Source organism: Vidua macroura, chromosome 9, assembly GCF_024509145.1.
Source record: "Vidua macroura isolate BioBank_ID:100142 chromosome 9, ASM2450914v1, whole genome shotgun sequence".
NCBI lineage: Eukaryota > Metazoa > Chordata > Aves > Passeriformes > Viduidae > Vidua > Vidua macroura.
The window spans coordinates 15,770,683-15,792,766 of record NC_071579.1 but is presented as its reverse complement, the minus strand read 5'-3'; the positions used below and the strand labels follow the sequence as shown (position 1 = coordinate 15,792,766).

Sequence of the window (22,084 nt, the reverse complement as noted above, 5' to 3'; positions counted from 1 at the left end):
AACAGTGCTTAAATTGATAACATTATTTTGTGGCTTTACTCTTCCTGGTGCTTGTAGATGTTCATTTTCCCTTTTGCTTCAGAAAATGCAAATATGTAGAATTTCATACCAGAAAGGCAGAAAATAAGGCAGAAAACTTTGCATGCTAGAAGAGAAATAAAATCAGACTGAGGGCTCATGTTGCATTATTTTTTTTAGGATACATTTATCCCACATGGTGTTAACTGAGTTTAGGAATTCAGTTTAGTTCTTGCAAAAGTGGCAGTGTGTGCATAACAAACTCCTCCTGTGGAACTGTGTCTTTGCAGGGTCTGGAGGATTATTTGCTCTTTCTTTATCAGGAGGAATTATTTTCAAGCTACTTATTTCAGCTGCAGAAGAACTCAGTTCTCCAGGGGAATCTGTGAGAATGATACTGGCAAAGTACTGACAGCAACTGAACTTGTCTAGATTTTCATTGCAGAACAGACAGTGCCTGGAGTGGGCTGAGGAGAACCATAGGCTCATTTCCAGGGGTCCAGTAAAGGAAGCTGCAAGTGTTCAAAACACAAAAAACAAATGCTTATAGATCTTCTGAGTAGAGTGAAATCAAAGCTTGTATAAGAACATAGGACAAGACAGGAGTGCTGCAATAATTCACACAGTTTGAAAGTGATAAGACATTTTATATAGTAATCTATGAGCCAAAGCTAGAATTTATTTCTCTTAACTGAATTGCATTCAAAACAAAGGCTGTATGCTCTACCTAGGCTCTTCTTTTCCCCCAGTGAATTTGAACTCAGTTTTTGTCTTGATCAATCTCATAATATAAAAATTAATTTATCAACTACTTGGGGAAATTTATTTCAAATCTACTACCAGTAATTATTTAACAATTTTAAATGCTCCAATGAAAATGGGAAAACCAAAACCAAAATCAAAATAATAAGAACAGGTTTGGAAGATAAAACCAGAGAATAATAAACATATCGAAGTGACTGCATAGCTCTCACTAACAGTTTAGCTGTTCTGTGGCCTAAGGTAATCAAAGGGAAGAACAGGAAATTCTTGGGGTGGTGAGGAGGAGCAGCCACTGCATAACTTGTAGGATTCTCAGCTGCATCACAGTCTGCAGCAGAGACCTGGAGTTACCAAAGACAGGTGCTGGCAACACAACCTGTCCTTATTGCATGCTATGGTGGTAAGGAGCAGGCTATTCCCCAAAGGGAGCTATTTGTTGCCATTGTGTCTGGCACAGTGGGAAAACATTCTCAAGTGCTTACAACTCCATGTAAACAGCAAACTTTAAAGAATAAGCTCATTACAAAGAACATTAGGACACAAAGATCTATTATCAGGTACAGTAACTGTTCTGATATTATTGATGTTCCAGCACTGACCTGCTGCACACAATATATTTCATTAAGTTTGGCAAGAAATAATTCTGCTAACATGACACGAAAAGATCATTAAATAAATCAGCAGAGCTTTATGCAAAGCCTTTATTGCTCCTTCTTGTACTAGCTGTAGGAAGGCAGATAAACCTTCAGTTCTTGCCTTCTCATAGGGGACAAATGGTCTTTTATTTTTATTTTATTTTTATTTTCTGGATTGAAATTAGGAGTTAGGCTTACTCTTGCTGCCTATAACTAGTATCAATTTTCTCTCAAAAATCCTCAGAAGGCACCACTGAAAACAACTTGCTAGAGAAGAGAGGTACAGACTGCAGGAAAGAAACAAACATCTTGTCAGAAGTGACCACAGAGGAAGTGGAAACTCCCTTATTGGTTTCAATGGAATTTTGATCAGGTGCTTAAAAATCTGCAAGGGGACTTACCAAAGAACTGTTAGTTCCTCTGCTCCTGACCTTGCTGAAATGAGTGGCCTGTTGGTTATTAATAATTACAAAAAACAATTCTTTGAGGTTTTGTATTCACTTTCTGCCTCTCAGCACTGAAATGTGTTCAGACATTTGACCAACATTTTGAGTAAAGCATTTGAAGATCATCAAATTGAACTTTTTTAATAATAAGTATTCATGTACTTGTGCTACTGTATTATTCTAAACACATGGTTTTAATAATGAGATTCAACTTGAAACAAGCAAAGATTTTATGATTTTAACTTTTTTGTCTGTTACCACAGACCCCAGTACTGCCTAAACTGGTTTTAAGATATCCTCTACAACCATTCCCTTAAGGGGCAGGGCTAAATTTACCTCCAAATACTGATTGAGCAAACGCAGAACTTGGTCTACAGCGCTGAAGATGTTCCGCCAGTCAAAGTCCACCATTCCCTTCTCCCGGCTCCTTGAAGATCCATTGTGCAGAAAGTTGATTATATGTTCTGCAGTGAAGCCTTCTGCACCCATCTGGCTGTTCAGGAAGTCCCTCACTGTAGGGTGCTTCAGAGAGTCCTGAAGAAAAATATGACAGCTTTGCCACAATGATTGCCTTTCCATGCCCTATTTAGCTAGAAAGGTTTCCATTTCCATAACTCTTTCAACACATGAACAAGGACAAAAGGGTATACTAAAGAATCAATTTTACAAATGGGTAATTGCATAACTGGATGTGTGATCTGAAAAATGGATGAAAAGAAACTTTTACTTGACTATTTATTGCATTCTTTCCTTATAAGCAAGAGAATAAATGTTATAAATGTCTAATACAATACAGAAAAATGAGGAAACCAAATGTTTTTGTCTAGTATGAACTGCTTTATAAACTTTATAGATAGTAATTGTAGCAGATCATAGTCAAATCTAAATGATGTAGAAGTAAGCAATTCCCCAGAATAAATTTCTGTCTGCCCAGAAAAAGTATGGTCTTACTGTCTTCTTTGCCCATACAGAATTCAAGAAAATCAAGTTGTCTGTTCTTGAAAGACATTTTGGGGAGGCAGGGAAGCAGCTGCCTTTATTAAGAAGTCATTAGCCATATTCTTGACTGCCTGGATCTGAGGTTTTGCCACAGGGATGCTGTAATGCATCTATGACCTGCCTTCAAACCAAGCCCAGCAGTCAACAGCCTTAAAGGCCACAGCTTCCTTGCTGCAAAGGCTGTGCTTCTGGCCAAACCTTTCAAATTAATTGTCTTCTCCATTAATAAAAATAAAAAATGGCGAAAGGCTGCTCTTACTGAGGATCTTTCATAAGTTATAACATACACGGATCATATTCATTTGCAGGCTGTTTTGAAAGAAGTACCACAGCTGAGGTCCTACTTCCTCCCAAGCTTTGGTCAACAGTTGGAGACGTTCAAGTTCCTCAAAAGTGGAGTTTGCCTAATGAAAAAAACAGCATAAAAGAATCTTAGAAATCTAAGGAGATAGACAGAATTTATGATCCATCCAGGATTGGGTGACAGGGGAACCTCTATCTTAGACAGCTATAATTTTTACCTTCAAAACTTATCCAACTTGTTCAAATAGCAGAAATTTTAATAAACATCAGAAAAAGAATCTGTAAAATCCAGCCAGAACCAAAGTCACTTAGGATAACATTCTGTGGTATATGTAATGGAAAAAACAATTCCACATTAAGCCCAGTTAATTTCAATTCCTTTAAATACTCAGATTTTTGGTAGAATTATTTAGAATTTTTCCCCTTGACCATCTCTCTCCATTAAGAACTAAAAATGGAGATGATGATGTGAGTAGATGAATGAATGGAAGGCAGCTGGAAGAGACAGATACTCCCATAGCTACGATATTAAGATCTGAAATGCTAAGCTGCTGTAAATCTGAAGTTTTTCTGTGCGAAATCTGAGCAGCAGTTCTATGCCTTGTACAGATCTCTAGAGTAGTGAATTGCTGGTTATGAGGTGGCCAAAATCTGGCTCATATGCAACCTTGATTTAACTGCTCAGATTCATTTCACCCAATATCAAGCATTTTGCTGAAGAGTCCAGGCTCCATCCTATTTTAATGAAGTGAAAAGTCTTTATGCATTCAGAAGATAAAATAATAAACCATGATGTTGCTATTGGTTTGCAATATCTCAGTGTTAGCTCTCAATAAGCTTATCTAAGCCTCACAGTTGCTCCATTTAAATGTTTGCTGGCACAGAGCTGCTCATGTTCCTACTTTTGTAAAATAAATATTACTATGCTTACTAGTGTAAATGTGGAATCATGCCAACAAAAAGCTCCTTGGGTGAGCTGGAAAAACCATGCAGCATGGACCAAGATGGAATGAATCAGTGAAGACCTGTTTTTTAAACAGATTACCTGTCCTTCCTCTGAGGACCATCAGAACAAATGGAGTTTTGAGAAGAAAATCTGATTAGGCTGACTGTCACTGGTAACTGTTTTTCAAAAGATGTTTCTTGGGATACAATTTTTGTATTTCAGAACTTACATTTTTTACAATTTCCCATACAGAAGGTGAGTCAGGAGCAAAGAGAATTTTTCCCATCAGCAGGGGCTTCACAGCACTCCAGGCTATTTTGGTTAAAGGGTTTGATTCCAAGTTCTGGATCAATGCATTACAAAACGGTGCTAAAGAAAGAAAGACAGTCTTTATGTAACCCTACTAAAATCCTATCACACATAACATCCTGCAGGGCTTTTTAGTGGCAGTACAGACAGTTTGAATCTGAATGAGTTAAAGCACATTCTGCAATGCAGAAGTACAATGACTGAACGGATAGAAAGACTATTAAGTTGATACTGGAGTTGTAAAATATGCTATGGAAATTGGAAAGGCAAACATAAATAACCATTTGAAACTTGCTATTATTTACATGGTATTTCAAATGGAAGGAAACGAGACAGTTCAGAACTCATTGAGCAGTTTGAGCTTTATTTGCTTTACTCCTAATGACTTAGCTCCTTTGTATTGTAGCTGATACTAATAAAAGCTGATCCTGCTGGCTCAGATGTTGAACTCTGGAACAGTTCAGAATTGGATCCTACAATAATTTAAACATTTTAATGTAAATATTTTTATCTTTCCCCTGCACTATGAAGTAATTAGTTTACTTGGACAGCATTCAATTAATTTGTTTCCTGGCTGAAGAGATGGAGTACTGGGCCTCTTTGGAAGTCTCAGACGCAAGTAGAGCCAAGTACTATCACAAACAGTGAAAGGTAGGAGTCTCTGTAAGCAAACTGCCCATCTGTACTTTGTAACCATGCAATCATATCTATCATATCAGAAGGGACACAGAACTACCAGCTATAACATGAGGGGTAGTACAGAAAAAACTGCTGGTCAGCTCAGTGTAGAGAAAAACTAACAAGCAAACAGAAGGGGACATAATAAAAAGACAAAATAACAAATGGTTAAAAATTGGTTCTTCTTTGCATTATACCCTATTACAACAGGAGGAAATAAATAGTGAGGAAATAAAAGCAACAAAAATTAGTAAATTGAAATATTTTCTATATAAAATGTAGTCATGCTGTAGAACATTACTGCTACAAAATAGATGTACTTTTGTGCAGGAAGATAACAGCCACCATGTATCAAATTGACTATTATTGGAAAGGAGAGATTGTTAAATTCCTGTGCCCCAGGCCATCAAACAAGTTAGGAGAAAAAATAAAGTTTAGAAAAATACTTTGGAGAAAAGTAATTCCAGATGCTATACTGTCTTTTCCTGAACCTTCTTCAGGGGCATCTTGTTCTTCCTGATATCAGTAGCATATAATAGAAGATAAAACAGAGGAACAGTCTTAATTATCATCATACCTATGATTATGCCTCCAAACTAAAATCAAATGCATATTTCTGTCAGTTGTCAACTCCTGGGCTTCTCTGCTTCCAGCTATTAAGAAAGCATGGAATAAAATAATTTTACTTGGTTCTAATTTCCTGAATCAACTGCTTTAAAATGTTATTCATAAAAGCAACATTCTATGTTAGTACTTGAATATAAGGTGCACCTTTTGAGAGTTTCTTAATGGTTTGGAAAACTTACTGGTTTTATTATCATAAAGATAACCAGATTTCTTCCTTGTTGAATCAATCCCCAGGAAAGCTTTGTAGTTGTTATCTTCATACCAGTTGAAGGAAAGCACTCTGGATCCACCTCCTTCTGGGTAGCCACAGAAAAGATCTGACAGCGAACTCACCAAGTGGCCTAAGGATTCTGGCCTTCCATCTTGTACAAATGGTTGCAGAACTCTCAAAAGGTCCTGAACACTTGGCTTCCTGGCCAGCTGCAGTAAGACAAGACTTGGTTAATTGCAGCCCTCAAAGCAAGTAAGTATCTGGTGAGGTCGCAGTTGTGCCCAGATGGTAAAGTGTGAATGCAGTCAGAACCTCATCCTTTCATCTCCTCTGCCCTGGTCACAGGCAGCATTTTCAGTTCTTGTTCTTTCATATCTTTTCTGAAGAAAAGAATACACTTCAGAATTGCCAATGCTTACGTCTACATTTATTTTGTAATGAGAGAAGAATTAATTTTTAAGGAATCAGCTCTTCCCCAATAAGTCTATTTTCTTTCTGGTAAAGCAGGTAATGGGAACATAAAAACAACAAAGGAAAACAAGGACTATGAGCTACGCAGAAAAGTGATGTAATCTATTATTAGACCACTTACCTTTTGCACTGCTTGTGAGACATTAGACAGCACCCTCCCCCAGGCCTTCAGGTCAGCACCTGGTGAGTTTCTGTCCAACACTGTGGGAAGCTGTGAATACATAAAAAATAGAGACAAGCTTCTACATGACAACGGTTACAACAATGAGAAGAAAACCCAAATGACATCTCTGTAGCTCAAATTCTTTGAGTTATTTGGAACAGTATCTTATAAGCCTGTCTTATGGTGCCACAAATCCAGTACCCATGTGCAGACACACAGTAGTCTGTGTAAATGTTCTTTCTAATACAAGGCTGAAACAAACACAGGCCACTGAAAATATATCTTGGGATTTGTTCTGTTCATCTAAGCCCACCATTACAAAAGGTGCAAAAATGGAGGAGGTATGCAGGAACTAGGACATTTGAGAAGCGGCTTCTCACAGAGGCTATTCTTCCAGTGAGATATACAGACTCTTGGTAACTACCAAATTAAGCTAAGGTTTGATACAGAAGCCCCTATTTGCCATGTAGGTAAATAATTTGTAGAATTTTATACTTCAGAGACTTCCTGATTTTGGACAGTCTGGTCCTCACTGTTTGTCAAACCTGAGAGAAACCATTACTTTCCCAGGCTTCTGCAGACTGACCAAACTGCCTTTTCAGTAGAAGTTAATGTTTTATTTATCAATGACTTAAAAGAAACAGGTGACACCATGGTGTGCTGTCACATACCACTTTGCATCACTGCATCCTTCTCTGTCAGGGGTCTAAAGAATCACATATGCACTTGGAGCTGGCACTCTCAGGCATTTCTTCTGCTATTACAACAAAATACAAAGCTGGACTTGTAGATAACTAGACTGTGATATTTATGAGACAAGCCCCTAAAAAGTCTTCCCCAAAAACGCCTACACACCCTGCTGATTGCCTGCCATTCCCTTCAGTCAGTAGGTGGTTAAGAAAGCAGAAGACAGCTGCACTGTGTAAGTACCTGGCAGGGAGCCACAAAGGCAAGAGTTTTTATGGAAAGCTCATGATAACGTGTTCTGATCTGGCACTGGACATTCAGGCAGGAAGAATACATGCAGGGCTTCAAAATACACTTTTCCTTGTCCCCTAAGGGGAACCAGTCTGTGCAAAGATTATACAGGGTTCTTGGAGCACCTGCCTTAACCTGGTCTTTTTGAAACTGAGGAACAGGAATTATAAATCTGTAAAAACACCTGGGCAGTACATTGTGAATATTCACATGAAGTCCTCAAATACTGAATATCTATTTTAGAAATACTGTAGTATTAATTCTCTGCTACTTCCAGCAAGCATAGGATACATGAAAACATACAACAATATATTTTTAGGAATGGAAACCAGCATCTCTCAGAAGATGACCACAAATCCTTATCAGCTTTGGTAAAATCACATGGGCACAATGACTGACTATCAATGCTACAATAATCAAACAGTGTTTTGCTGGTGTGTCAGTTGCAGCTCCTGGCATCCTCTGTTTCCAGTTTTTGGAAACACAGAGCTGAACAAAATCTATTAATCCATTAATTAATCACAGTGCTACACTGCTGTGGCAGAAGAGTCCAATCAATACTTCCTATGCAACTTGAGGAGTTTTTCACATATCCTGCCTGTTCCTATAAAGCAAACTGACAATGTGATGGTTTCATGACATTATATTACAAGGTGAAAAACAGCAAATTAAATTCAGTGTTGAAAAATGCAAAGCATGATCATATGGAAAACAAACATGAAAGATATATACACAGTGATGGACATTTAAGTTTGCTATCATGAGGAAAGACATCTTGGAGCCTTTATTTATAGTTCTTTGAAAGCATCACCTCAGTGTGCAGAATACAAATGAAATACTAGAAAAAGATGCCATTTTATAATTATTTTATATAATTTGTATTTTATTATATATTTTAAAGTAATAATATTAATCTATGTATATACATATATATAGAGTGGCATAATATCTCCATACTAAACCAAGGCTGAAGAAGTGGTTAATTTATAGCAAGGTCACAGTAGAAACAGGAACACAAAGAAGGGCAAAGAAAATTAACAGCAGTAAGGAAAAGCTTCTATAGAAAGAGTAATGAAAGCCAGCACAACTTCCTAGTTTGGTTGGTTTGGGTTTTTTAAAAACGGCTCACACGGCTACACCAACTCAAGCTGCATCATTACTTTGACTGCAACATAAGATTCTGTCATGCTGGATGGAGCAAAGACAGAATGGGCTGTATTCAGTATTTTCAGAATTCGCACGATTCCCTGTAGGTTTTGCCACACACTGTTTTGCTACACAGACTGGAAAGATCAGATAATATTTCAACACAAACTTTGATTTAAAAACTGCATTTGAATCTGCTTAGTTCTGCTGTACTGTGAACTTCTTCTGTTTCATCCCAAAACATACTCAGAACTATCTGGTGTCCTGCTGGTGGTAGGTTAACAATCACACATCCATAACCTTACATTTGCGGGGTAAATAAACTAGGACCACTTGGACAATTGGTGATGTATTACAAAAAACAATATTGAAAGGTAATGAAATATAAACAAAACAAAACAACAAAAAAAAGACACCATATGACAGGGTTAACTGTGTTAATACTTACCAGCCGAAATAGCTTAAAGAAATCAACATTTGCATACAAGGCATCTTCTACTCTTTGTAGACTGTCCTGGGACAGGGCACACATGGCCTTGTGTACAGAAGGGAGACCTCTTCGGCTGCTGAAGATAATAAAGCGGTCCAGGAGCACCTCACTGCAAGCAATGTCCTTCAGAGTCAAGCTAGGGACCCCATAGGCAAACTGCAAACAAAACCAATGTTTTACTTACTATTATGAAATTTGCATACTGCTCAGGAGCAGTTAAAAATTTATCCAAAGTGTACAGTTTGATATCAGCCCCTACTAATATTTTAATGAATGGCAGAGATGTGGTCAGCTGAAGCATCAAACCTTGAATCACCCTCACTTGATATTATACTAGATCACCTTGCCTTCAGACACATTTTTTGTCTTCTCATTAGCGAGTTTTCCTTCCATTGCAAAAGGCCCTGTGAGTCATCTTCCCTTCTTCACTGTCAAGCACACCTGAAGCCATGCCACTCATCCTTGTGGCTAAGGAGGAATAGCTGCAGCTTGCTTGAAATTATTTTCCCAGGACCAAATGATGGTACTACATCACTTTACCTTTTATGTTCAGGTTAGTTATATTTTTGCTGTCACTTGGTCTAAGAAAAAAAAAAAAAAAAAAAAAAAAAAAAAAAAAAAAAAAAAAAAAAGGCCAATACCTCTCATTCTCAAGCTTGATTTCCCTCAGGATTCTATTTCAGTTATGACTATTCCACTACAATGCTTCCCACAGCCATTATTCACTGTCACTCTGCACAGGCACATAGCCAGGATTTACAAAGCCATTTTACATTAAATCACACCCATTTACTGATTACCACTTCTAACATAAACATAGAACAGAAGAAGCCCAAATTTTTTATCTTTAGTTTTCGACTAATGGGAACACATTAGTTTATAGTTAAACCAATGTAAATGCAGAATAACTCCATAGAAGTGAGTAGATTTACATGGGATTTACATTGTTGTTATGGAATGCTCTTTGTAGTCTATGAATAAATTCAACTTACTTTATAATATACAGAATACATGGAAATATAATAAAAAGTAGCCCTGGAAATTGCTTATAAGCTAATGTTCCCACCCTCTGTCCATCTCCTTTCGCAGTGCAAATATAAGGAAAACACTGCTCAGAACACTGTGATGACTGTAAATGCATACTCTGTTTGAGATTAACACAGACTTTTAGACAAGCAAGAACTATGCACTGACACAATATCATTAGACTAAATGAATTTAATAAGAAATTGTTAGATTTCTTATTAGAAATTGTCAAAATCTACCCAGGAAAATAATTTTCTTTAGAAAAATAATCTGCTAAGCATTCCAGTCTTTAAAACATATGGATTGAAAAATACACCACACCTATACCAGACATAGATGCATATATCAGACATAGATGCATATTTATTTCTTATCTAAGCAAATTAGGAAATTCATCATTATCAAAATTTTATATGTGCAAATCTCCTACAGTTAGCAGCTATCACTTGTTTGGTGGTGCCTGTAAAGAGAATATTTAAAAACACAGAGGAATGAGAAAAAATGTAGTTGCTCTGGAGAGTGGATTCAAATTAAACTAAGGAGTTATTCATTAAGTGCTTCATCTGTCAGAAGCTATCAACCAAAGTGCAAGTGTGGCTCTGGAAAATCAGCATCCAGAATATGAAAGGCAGAGGCAGAGAGGTCTAGAATAACAGTATTTTATCTGCCATGTCTGCCTTGAGTTTCAGCTTATGGAGCAGCAGTTGACAAAAAAAGAAAGGCCTCTGAATTATACACAGATTGTATTTTGGAATTATGACGCAAAAAAGGGATGTGAATGTCTAGAAGTATCTGAGAGGCACTATCATCACTACAGCTGTACTGCTATAAAGGCATGGTTAACACAAGTTCGACAGTGTGGAGAAAGGCAGAATGCAAAAGAAGGAATTCAACTGACAGATCCAGTCTGTCTTGCAAAAAACCTCCAAAACCACACACCCCTGCCCTCCCTCAAATTGGGACATTTGAATTGGAATTAAGTTATTTTATGTCAGTGAAATAATTTGCATATTTGCTCGGTCACTTATGTCCTGGGGATGTGTGTGGTAAGAACAGCATTTTTTAACCATACACGCTTCATTTGGCATAGTCCTCATCAGGCAGTGTCAACTGCAATGAAACTGGGCTGCACAGGGAGGCAGCCTGGGAACCTTGATTTGACTTGTGAAATGAGGAAACAGTGACATTAACATCACTAAAAAGGATAAACACGGAAAAAAAAGAGTTGTTATTTACAAACTGTAACTGCATTTCAATAATGTTCATGAACAGATGGGATTAGTAAAACATCAAACCTCCGCCCTTCCAATTTTTCCGGTAGGTTGTGCTGCTGCCAGTCTTTCCTGAACTTCTTATTGTGTTTTAACATCAGTTTCTTATCTTTATCTTAGAATGACTCGAAAAAGCAGGCCCTCAGAGGGAAACTTCAATCCTTTTTTTTTTTTTAAATCAATGTGTCACTGTTTAGCCAATGCTGGCAAGATGAAGTCCAAATTATTTTTTCAGCTAGTTGGCTGTTTGATCAGGTTTAGCTTTCAGCTCTGTGTGTCATTTCCTGACTCCCAGGCGGCTCAGACCTAGATCTCCAGCCAGCTGATGGCAACAGTCAGGCTTTTGTAAACAAGTTGCTTTCAGGTTGATCAGCTCTCTGCCACCAGCAGCAGGGGGAAGGGGTGTACAGAAATAAGCAGGCTAACAGAGGGCAGAGCAGCATGAAGAACTGGAGATGGACTATCACGGTTGAGGATTAAGACAACCATAGATCGAGGATCTAGTGATGGCTCTGAAACTTCCACCTCAACCATGCATAAATCCAGCCCAAGCAACTTGCTTCTTATCAAATTGGAATGAAACAAATTATCTCCCACAGAAAATGCAGCATTCAATTCCTACTGAAAATAATTCTCTTGTTGTGTCTTTAAAATGATGAGATTATTTTTTCTGCATCATTTTCACCTGAAAGAAGTATTCACAACACTTTCTTTCCTCATAGCTGTAAATCAGCTCTGTTGAGATGATCTTGTATCCCTGTAATTACTGCTAACAAGTAAACTGTATAGAGGGCAGCAAAAGTGGTATTTGAACCAGATCTCCTCCAGCTTCCTCTAACCAATGCTCAATTTCTTTAATTTCCAGCAGAAAGGGAACTACATCTCTTTCTACATCGGCACAGAAAACACAGCAGAAAACACCACATTCCAGCAGATTTCAATCATTTTGTTGGTGATGGTGTTGAAAACTTCAGTCCTGCATACACTGGCAAGAATTTTTAGCAGTAGATGAATGGATGCCACTGGGGAGCTAATAGAGTCTAACACAGCAGCACTCAGTTCTCCTGACGCAGCAGACCTCTGGCGTAGAAGAGGTTAGGGATGAATAGGGAAAGAGAAACCCAGCAGGATATCTGTATATATTCTCCTTGTCACAAGCAGCAAGGAAGCAAATTTTAACATCTCAGCTGACACAGAAGTGTGAAAATACATAGGATGTATCAATTTATACTGGCTTTGGTATGATCTTGTAGTATTGCTTCATGATAAAGTGAGGAGAGGGGAGGGCTTCCCCAGGTACCAGTCAAGAATACAGCAAATAAGCAATCTGGCTACTGGTCACACTAGCTGGAACCTGTGATGCACAAAAGGAACTGCATGAAAAGTCATGAATGCCCTCCCTCTTTCTGCCCACACACAGTTTCAGAATTTGCATTTTATGTGGCAGTGAAACAGAGGAATTGTGTCTTTCAGCCTCAATTATTCACTTGCTTTCACCCACACTAACGCAGTGTAGAAATTGTGCCAGAATTCCAATTCAGCAATATTCATTCATTAATACAGCATTCCTCAGAGAGCTCCCAGCCACCATGCAGAAGCATATACATCATGTACATGCAGAAGCAGAGATAGCCTGGACTTGGTCAAACATAGTTCCCTGCTTAGCTGCTTCAGGAGGGATTTGACCTGCACTTTTCAGTCTGAATTTTCTGAGCAGATCTCTTATTCAATCAGAATCTTTAGAAAGTGGGTCTGCTTCTCCACTTCCACCTATTCATGTGAGACAATGCCAAAAAGCTACCATGCTGACACTAGGGCAGAGAATTTAAATTATAAACTAAGAACCTCCAATAGTTCTTCTCTCATCAGGACTATTATCTCAAAAGGATGCACAGCTTCATTATGTTTTTGAGTTAAGTCTTCAGTCATGAGGATGGATGCAGTACTTGCCAGTACTGTTTCTTGATGCTCATTATTTGGGTGTAACAACCGGATTTTGCTGTTTATTTAATAATTTATTAATATTTAATGTATACTCAAAACATTTTTTAAAGACAAACCAAACATCTCTTCCTCTAGATTCACAAAAAACAAACAGAGAAATTGTACAAATGACCCATAAGGCATCAGTTATTCTGAGCCCAAGGTCTTCACTAAGGCTACTTTGCACACACAGCCAGGAGATTGGTTCCTCACAGATAACCACCCAGTAGTTGTTAACTCCACCCACCTGTTCAGGGCGCACTTGAGCATTAATAAGCTGGTAAACAACAAAATCTGTGAGGCCAACATTTTCTAGCAAGAAGGAAGTGAGGGTCTCCCCATCTTTCAAAATGTCTAGAATTCGTATTCCTCTTCCTGGATGAAAAAAAGAATGCACAGATCAGTGAGATACCAAACAAAGGAAGTTAAAGAACAGCTCATATCCTGGCTTAAACCTGAAAAAAGAATGTGCTTTGGCTCTTATACCTAGTCGTGACTAACTGAGGCTAAAATTATTTTTGCCATTCAAAATCATTTTAATCCTTTGTTGGGAAATGATAATCAGAAAATGCTGAGTGTTCTGGCTCTGCATATCTGATCTCTCAAAGATGTTTCAGACTAGGGCTGCAGCAATGGACACATTGAAAGCAGCCCTGACTACATTTGAAAGTGTCTGATTTTTTCTCATGTAATGCTTTATTTTAAAAGTCCAGACTCAAGTATGCTACTGTTCTTAGTGTCCTTTCTTCTGAGCCTTGTGTAAATAACTTCAGTCAACCCTTTACATTTACACTAATTTATCACTTGTTGTCAATCAATTTTAGTTAGTTAACCTTATTCTCTAGAATTGCAAAAGTGACCCTTGAAAATCTTCCATGAGAAAACTCAATTTATTTGGAGAAGCATAAAGTGTAGCTTATGCTTCATATTAAAGTAGATTAACAACTACTCTTCAGGCAAACCAGTGAGACCTGGTTAAACATGTAAGATGTTAAATTAGACACATGTAAGAGGCCACCGATTTCCCTGATATTGTCTGTAACAATACTCAAAATAGTGCTGCTCCTAAAGTCAAACAGTTCCAATCTTTTAAAACTTGTCTCTGTTACAAATTGTATCAGTGAGAACTCTGCCTCAACATGGTGCAAGAGAAAAGCTTGGAAACTTAAAAGTTCTCATGTTCATCTAATATTTATTATAACTTTATTAAATTATACTTTTATTAAAGGTACCTCACACACCATGCACAAACTTTGGTAAAGAATGCTTGAATAGCTCTAATTCTTCTAGTCTTTTGAACATGCATTTGAAACCGACAGGAGAGTGTGTATCCTACTGACATAGGGAATGTAACTTTAGACATTACTAATAAACATGCACTCCATTCTGTGAGCTGAATCTTATCAGAGTTTGCCAACTAACTTCCACAATTCCATTTGCACTAAGCATTTTCTGACCTGAGGCTACAGGGCCTGAGAACTTCTTCAATTGTTTCTCCACATATTTATTCAAGCAGTAAACACTGAAAACAATAGCAGGGGTCTGTCCCTCATATTCTTACTGATGCCTTTCCTGGCATCCAGGCGGTGCAGAGGAAAAAGCACACCACAAGAAAACATCTCATCAAAAGTCTCAGCGCAAAGGGAGACTGAGACAAAGAAGGACAACTCAAGAGGCAGGTCTGATTTCAGGAATCAGAAGAAGGGGCAATCAGAACTCTGATATTTGCAATTTTCTCCTTGCTCAACTTTGCAGCTATTCGATTAAGATTGTTACTTAAAAGTGATAGTAGTAATTTATAAACACAGACAACTTAAATAGCCAATCTTTCAGTAACTTTTTCTGTATGAAGAAAGAGGGTAATTTGTATTTTATTAGTTAAGCTTCAGAACTGACTTTTTTACTGTTTTATATAATAGGAAATTCCAAACTTCTATTTTTTAAAAAAAGTAAAACATATTTAAGATCTCCACAGATTCTAAAGGAGCATTATATGTCACAGGATTCGTGGGAATGTACTCTATATTTCATGAGTAAAGTTGATAAGGGATGCAAAGGCAACTTCCTAAACCATGGGGTGTGGCCCCTTAGCAATACACAGCAAACCCATGGCATGCTTTTCCTCCCCTCTAAATAGTCATGTTTGATTTCTATGGCTGGGTACAAACAACAGCTCAGATTATACTTGAGTTCTTGTTTACATTCTGGGGCATTTGGTTGTCTCACTGTTATTTACAAGGAGATAATCCCTTTTTTACTTCTAGTTATAAACCTCTGATAGGAGAGTGGACCATGTGTATTAGATGGTTTATACACATCCTGTTAAAAATGTATGGAGAGTGACTAATTTTAATAAGAATGCTATTCCTGTCACAAATGGGACAGACCAATTCACAAAGCCGGACTATTTTTATACCTTTAGTTTTAAGAGTACCTTTTCAAATTCTATACTCAAGTCCAAAAAATTTACAATTATACCATTCCCTATTTTCCCCAGGACTGTGTTTTGAGTTTGGCAAGTTGCTTTAAATAAAAGTTAATGCAATGAATTTGCAATTCCGTTTATAAGTGTTCAGTGCTTTCTTTTTCTAAGCACATCATGAAGAGTTTCCTTCTTTGCTGTTTCAAACCTGTTTTAGCTAAGACTGTGACAAAGTAAGCACTTCTCCGGGTTATGCTCCTGGCATATATTCAGACATGTTTCTAATTTTCCATTCCTCTGCATCTTCCAGTGACCCTTTCTCACTGATTCTGCTTTTACTTTAATAATAATTAATGACATTTCTTAAGCCATGTTTTACTTTGTGTGGTGAAATATCCATGCTTTTCGAGTTTCGTCTACTGTTATTTAAGGAAGATGGTTGTAGAACAGAGCCGACTGCCTCTAAGGAGAGGAATGCCTCTAAGGCATTCCCTTAAATGACAGGTGTTTGTCACTGAACAGATTTTAACTTACCCTAACAGTAAGGAGAGCAACAGCTACATGTGAAATATATTATAATGTTGCCAGCCTCCAAAGTAACTACTATCCAACTCTCAGAAGGAAAAACTAAATAGTCTAAAGGATAAAGACACAACAATTACCTGCAATTCTTTCAGGATTAGTTCTCATTGTTTCCATAAACTGAGTCATAATGATCAGTTCTTCCCAGATTCTTCCAAGGTCATGGATTTCAGGGGTTTCCAGTAAAAGCTCCTGAGCATCTTTATATACCCTTGCAAGGCTGAAAGAAGAAATAATGAAGAAACAGTAATTTAAGAGTGATGACTCTTGATAACCTTTCAAGTCAAAAAAATCCCAAAACCAAACAGGGAAGGGAAGGGAAGGGAAGGGAAGGGAAGGGAAGGGAAGGGAAGGGAAGGGAAGGGAAGGGAAGGGAAGGGAAGGGAAGGGAAGGGAAGGGAAGGGAAGGGAAGGGAAGGGAAGGGAAGGGAAGGGAAGGGAAGGGAAGGGAAGGGAAGGGAAGGGAAGGGAAGGGAAGGGAAGGGAAGGGAAGGGAAGGGAAGGGAAGGGAAGGGAAGGGAAGGGAAGAGAAGAGAAGAGAAGAGAAGAGAAGAGAAGAGAAGAGAAGAGAAGAGAAGAGAAGAGAAGAGAAGAGAAGAGAAGAGAAGAGAAGAGAAGAGAAGAGAAGAGAAGAGAAGAGAAGAGAAGAGAAGAGAAGAGAAGAGAAGAGAAGAGAAGAGAAGAGAAGAGAAGAGAAGAGAAGAGAAGAGAAGAGAAGAGAAGAGAAGAGAAGAGAAGAGAAGAGAAGAGAAGAGAAGAGAAGAGAAGAGAAGAGAAGAGAAGAGAAGAGGAGTTGATGGGTTGACAGTCTGTATTAGGGATGAGGAAAAAAAAAGTTGCTTTGTCCTCAGTTTCAGGTAGTCTGCAGTTCAGTTAAATTTGAAAGTCCACAGAAGTTTTAAGAGGGCTACTTGTATTGCAGAAGATTGGACATTCATACATTTTTTCATTAGTCATGCTGGTCTTTCTGGGGACACAGAACCTTCCCCAGACAACTTGTATTTCACAGTTATAGTGCAAATCTGCCCTGGCTGTAGCCCAGGCCTAGCTCCAGCAGTTGAATGGGGTACTTTGGGCATATGCTCAGCCTAGTAAGTGACATGGAATCATTCACAAACAGAAACGTCCTTCCCCTCACACATCAGTCCCCTCCAATTTGTTAGGGTCCCTTCAGAATATTTCTTCTAGAAGGAGCAGGAAAACACAAATAACAAATAGTCACAACTATTGATTGTGACAAATAGTCAGCTACTGGTTCTGGGTTAGAACATGCAGATCAAGCAAGGATGCAACCAGATTCTCTGTTTACGAACAAGCATAAAAAATTCTTACTATCAGGTAAGGCCATTACACTTCTTCAACAGTATTATGTTTTTCCATGCATGCAATAGTATATCTCAGTCCACATGACTCATTTTAGCTTACAGGAAACAACAAACAGGAAGGACCAAATTATTTCAGAGAACACAATGAATTTACTTCTGCTGTAGTGCACTGGATTTACTGGGACTGACAAAGTGACAGTTTGCTCTGTAACAAGCAACCTAGAAAAGCTAGAATGTACAGAAAACAGAATCCTCTAGCTTCACTGTGTGTTTGACTTTACCCCACCAAAAATGTTCAGCTGACTATTTTAAATCCTGTTCACTAGGAACAAAAGGTCAAATGGTAAATTAAGTCCACGTTACAGATTTTCACATGACAGGGGCTTCAATGGCCTTCACATTATTAGCTCATGAATTCTAATCATTGGATGCTCCAAAGTGGACTTTGCAACAGGGAGATTTGGAGCATTTTTTATATTTAGACTGACAGGGTTTTTTTTCACTCTAAGGGTCCTTGTCTGCTATACTTTCTTTCATGACTGAGCTGTAACAAACAATGCACTAAAACACTCCCATAGCCCTTTTTCAATAATAGTCTGGAAATCTCCCATCCTCCTATTTTGCAAACAAGCTTAGTATCTGAAGTTTATGTGCTGATTAAAGTCTCACAAGTATATTGCCAAAACAGATGCTACATAAGAAGTGGCAGTGCAGGCTCTTATTTGCTGCTACTTCATCAGAGCTCTCATTCAGAAGGGACAACTCTAGTGATGAGAAAAGAAGGCTTAGGTATTCCATGCTCTTTTATCAAAAAGGTTTGTCCCAAGACATTCAGTAAGCAGGTTCTTATGGATTTTATTAAGTGAACATGTGTTCCCTAGAGACTTGCACTGAAGTCTCTCTAAAAGGCCTAAAGCTAGCATTGTAAGCTCTGTTTCAACTTTGTTGCAACTGTTAGCATGAAACCAAAGTGCTAGAACTGAAAATTTTTATGTTCCACTCTTTGCACACTGGTATATTATTATCATCTTCCCTTTTCACTCACACCACAGAACAATTCTTTAAAATATTCCTTGGTGTAGTGAGAGACCTTTCTAAGCAAGGTGAGGATACTCCAGTCTTCCTCCCTGCATCATTCATGCCCGTGACAGCCCAACAGGTGCCCAGATCAAGCTATTAGCAGTTCCCTAGCAGGTCTCTATTGCTGCAACCCAGTCTTACACATGGAATTTTTGTAGTTGGACACTACACCTGCTTACATGGAATTTTTGTAGTTGGACACTACACCTGGACCCTCTCCATGGGTAGGGCTGCGGAAACAGGGATTGTTCATGTTACAGAAGATGCCATGTAACCACGGCAGGGTTCCTGCTGATGGCATTGCCTTGTTTGGGAAGTGACCTAGAGTACCAAAACACAAAATAGAAATTGTTAGCTGTCTTTTCTAATGCAGCCTTTGTGAATATAAATAGCACAATGAGTTGGGTCTCTACAAAAGGAATGTGATAGGAATCACATAGGTTTATCTTTAACTGAGAAAAAAGAAGTCACCAATATAAGCAATACAGCTATTTTCAACAGAAACTAACTGTGAGTAATGGGAAGGGCTTTTTAAATAGGTAGTGAGGTAGTACTTTCTCAGTAACAAGTCATTACCTATAACAAGTCAGATCATGATAACATCTTAAACATTCTTACATTCATGTTGGCGATACTGTGGATTAGCTTTCCTCAGCCAGACAAGTGCAAGAAACAATAATAGAGGCCATAAAAGCTCGACTAGAAAACGAAGCTGGAAAAAAAGGAAAAAAGTAAATTAAAAATAGATTTTACAAATAGACCACCACAGAGTCACTAGGTGGCTAAAGGCATGAGACCTCCTCTCACAGCAGAAAAGCCCAGTGCAGCATGTGCCTGTAGCTATCCATTGCCTGTTACACCACTTGAGAAGGAAATTTCATCAGAATGAGAAATCAATTTGAGAGGATTTCTTCAGAATGCCATGAAGCATCACCATTAACTCAGTGCTCAGTGGCTTCTCCCCCTCTTCTAAAGAAATATCTAAACATCCTGTCTGAGGCAAAAAGAGGCAGGAGGTAGTACATGACTCTACAACAAGGATTAGATATAAGAGACAGAAGGATTATTTTAATCCACACTTTGACACTGCTGGGCTCATTAGCAGGCTGTCAGTACACTGTGCTTACCCAAAGGTAAAAGACTTCAGCATAAGCTTTACAAACTTTGATCTTTACTTTTGCTTCTTTTTGTCATCATTCATTTCAATGTTATTAATTTCCTAATACTTGTAGAAATGTATGTATTAAGATCAAACACCTTATTCAATAACACAGAAGACCCCATCAAAGGCCACTTTATTGCCCAGGCCTTTCAATACACTTAGAACAGCTACTGGCTCCCATGTCATGTCAGAAAATCAAGGGCACTGCTTTACCACAGAGCAACATCCTGCCTGGTTTTGAGTCTGTTTCCTCCAGTCCTGTGTTTCAGTTTGTTTTACCGCCTCTGTGTGTTTTGGCAGAGGTTTGAATCCTTTGATCCTGTAACACAGGCTTTGGGCTCTGAGGAACAGCAATGGGATTTTTGTGTCCAGACACATGGCACTTTTTTTGCTCCTCCCTGTAACAGCCAGGACAAAATATCTTCAGGGTTGTAGCACGTGCACAGGAAAGCCCTCCTTGTTTCTTTACCTTTGTTCCTTCCTCTCCAACCAGGTACCAAATACGTAATGATAATGCACGTGGCAGCAGAGCCAAAGACAAGATGGGTTACACGTGAATGTTGTTTTGGGCAAAAGGCACTCCACAGCATAATTAAGAACAGGGTTTTTAAGAAAAGGAAAAACAGGAGCTGCCCTGTTTTTCCACTATAATTTTGTCTAACAGCTTATTTAAGAACAACATATTCTTACAACAAAAGGGTAGAAAACTTTACACCAGGCAACAATTTTCTACTTAATATTTTTCCTCTTCAGGGTTTCCTTTCTAAAGCAGAGCAATAACAAAAAACCCATCCACCACCACCTAAGAAGTTATGCATACCTGATCTTTTTAAAAGCAGACAAGATCTTACCAGCAGCAAAGGGCCAATGACACAATTATTAGAGAGGGAAACCTGACAGCTGTTACGTACAGCTCAGAATACCCTTCCCAGCAGGGTCCACAGGTCTGATCACCATCCATTGCCATCCATTTGGGACAAGCACTAAACACTCAATCTCAGAGGGACAAGAACTGGCGAGACGCCTTGGTCCACCTCTGCTGCAGTTAATGCTCAGACGTTGCTTCTTTCTTCATCCCCAGGAAATACAAAATCCTCAGACTTGAATTTGGTAGTTCCTTTCTGTCTGAGTTAACTAGTTTGGAAAAGATTGAAGTCTGAAGCCCAAGGGAAGCTTTCTTTCAACTTGGTACATAATGTGTTGCGTAGTAAAGACAGACCAGTGCTGTCAGACCTCTGACTTTTTCCTGGGGACCTTATCCAGAGGACAAAAAGGTGTCTCAGAATTCACTAGAAGTATCAGAAAGCAGCCCATAATCCTGCAGAACCACATGATAAATAGCCAGAAATCCTAGCAACATGCACAGAGAAATGTAATATCCAGAGCTGTAATGGAGCAAAAACAGTGATAAGACCATAAAAATGTGAGAAGCTTAAATTGGCTATGGATAAACTGTTGACTCTGCAATGAAGTCTTGCTGTAAGACGAAATATCATAAGATCTAAGAGGATTTGAAAGTACTTAAAGTACTTCTGGCTTTTGCTTTACTAATGTCATTCAGCCATACTAAGAAAGACACAATCTGTGTGAACTGTAAGGTCCTAATTAGAATCACATCTAAGAGCAGGTAAGTGTGAAGAGCATATCTAAAATTAGGAATCAAACCCTCCTGAGCTGAATGATGCTCATTATGTTTTCTAACAACAGATCTTTTTATGTGAAAATATATAAATATTACTAACCACAACTCTTCTGGTACACAACATTATTTGCCAAAGAAAATCCCAACACAGATATTCTATGTTTGGTCTGTAAAGAGCAGCTTTGCAAACTGCACCAGACAAGATGTCAGACAACAGGCCCCTACAAAGATCACATGTGATTCTTTAAGGGACTTGTGAGTTTTACATGCTGATAAATGTACCAGTTACTTAATCCAGTGGAGTGCATGGTTCAAACCTGAAATCCAAAGACTAATACTTTACCTTTTGTCTTTTCCGAAGGATCCAGTTCTTCCAGAGTAGAAGTCTGACTTGCCTAAAGAAGTTCAT

General features: G+C 38.3%; 1 protein-coding gene across 1 annotated transcript in view; it reads right to left on the bottom strand.

The window, feature by feature from the left end:
- Positions 1 to 22,084, bottom strand: part of ABCA4 (ATP binding cassette subfamily A member 4) — a 65,460-nt gene extending 43,376 nt beyond the window's left edge. Inside the window, exons 1-11 of the mRNA XM_053985094.1 lie at positions 22,019 to 22,084; positions 19,490 to 19,583; positions 19,051 to 19,192; positions 16,547 to 16,686; positions 13,710 to 13,837; positions 9,141 to 9,338; positions 6,527 to 6,616; positions 5,903 to 6,143; positions 4,339 to 4,478; positions 3,148 to 3,264; positions 2,198 to 2,395 (exon numbers count right to left, since the gene is read on the bottom strand). Coding sequence (XP_053841069.1) covers positions 2,198 to 2,395; positions 3,148 to 3,264; positions 4,339 to 4,478; positions 5,903 to 6,143; positions 6,527 to 6,616; positions 9,141 to 9,338; positions 13,710 to 13,837; positions 16,547 to 16,686; positions 19,051 to 19,192; positions 19,490 to 19,583; positions 22,019 to 22,084 — 1,554 coding nt within the window. The remainder of the gene's footprint in view (positions 1 to 2,197; positions 2,396 to 3,147; positions 3,265 to 4,338; positions 4,479 to 5,902; positions 6,144 to 6,526; positions 6,617 to 9,140; positions 9,339 to 13,709; positions 13,838 to 16,546; positions 16,687 to 19,050; positions 19,193 to 19,489; positions 19,584 to 22,018) is intronic.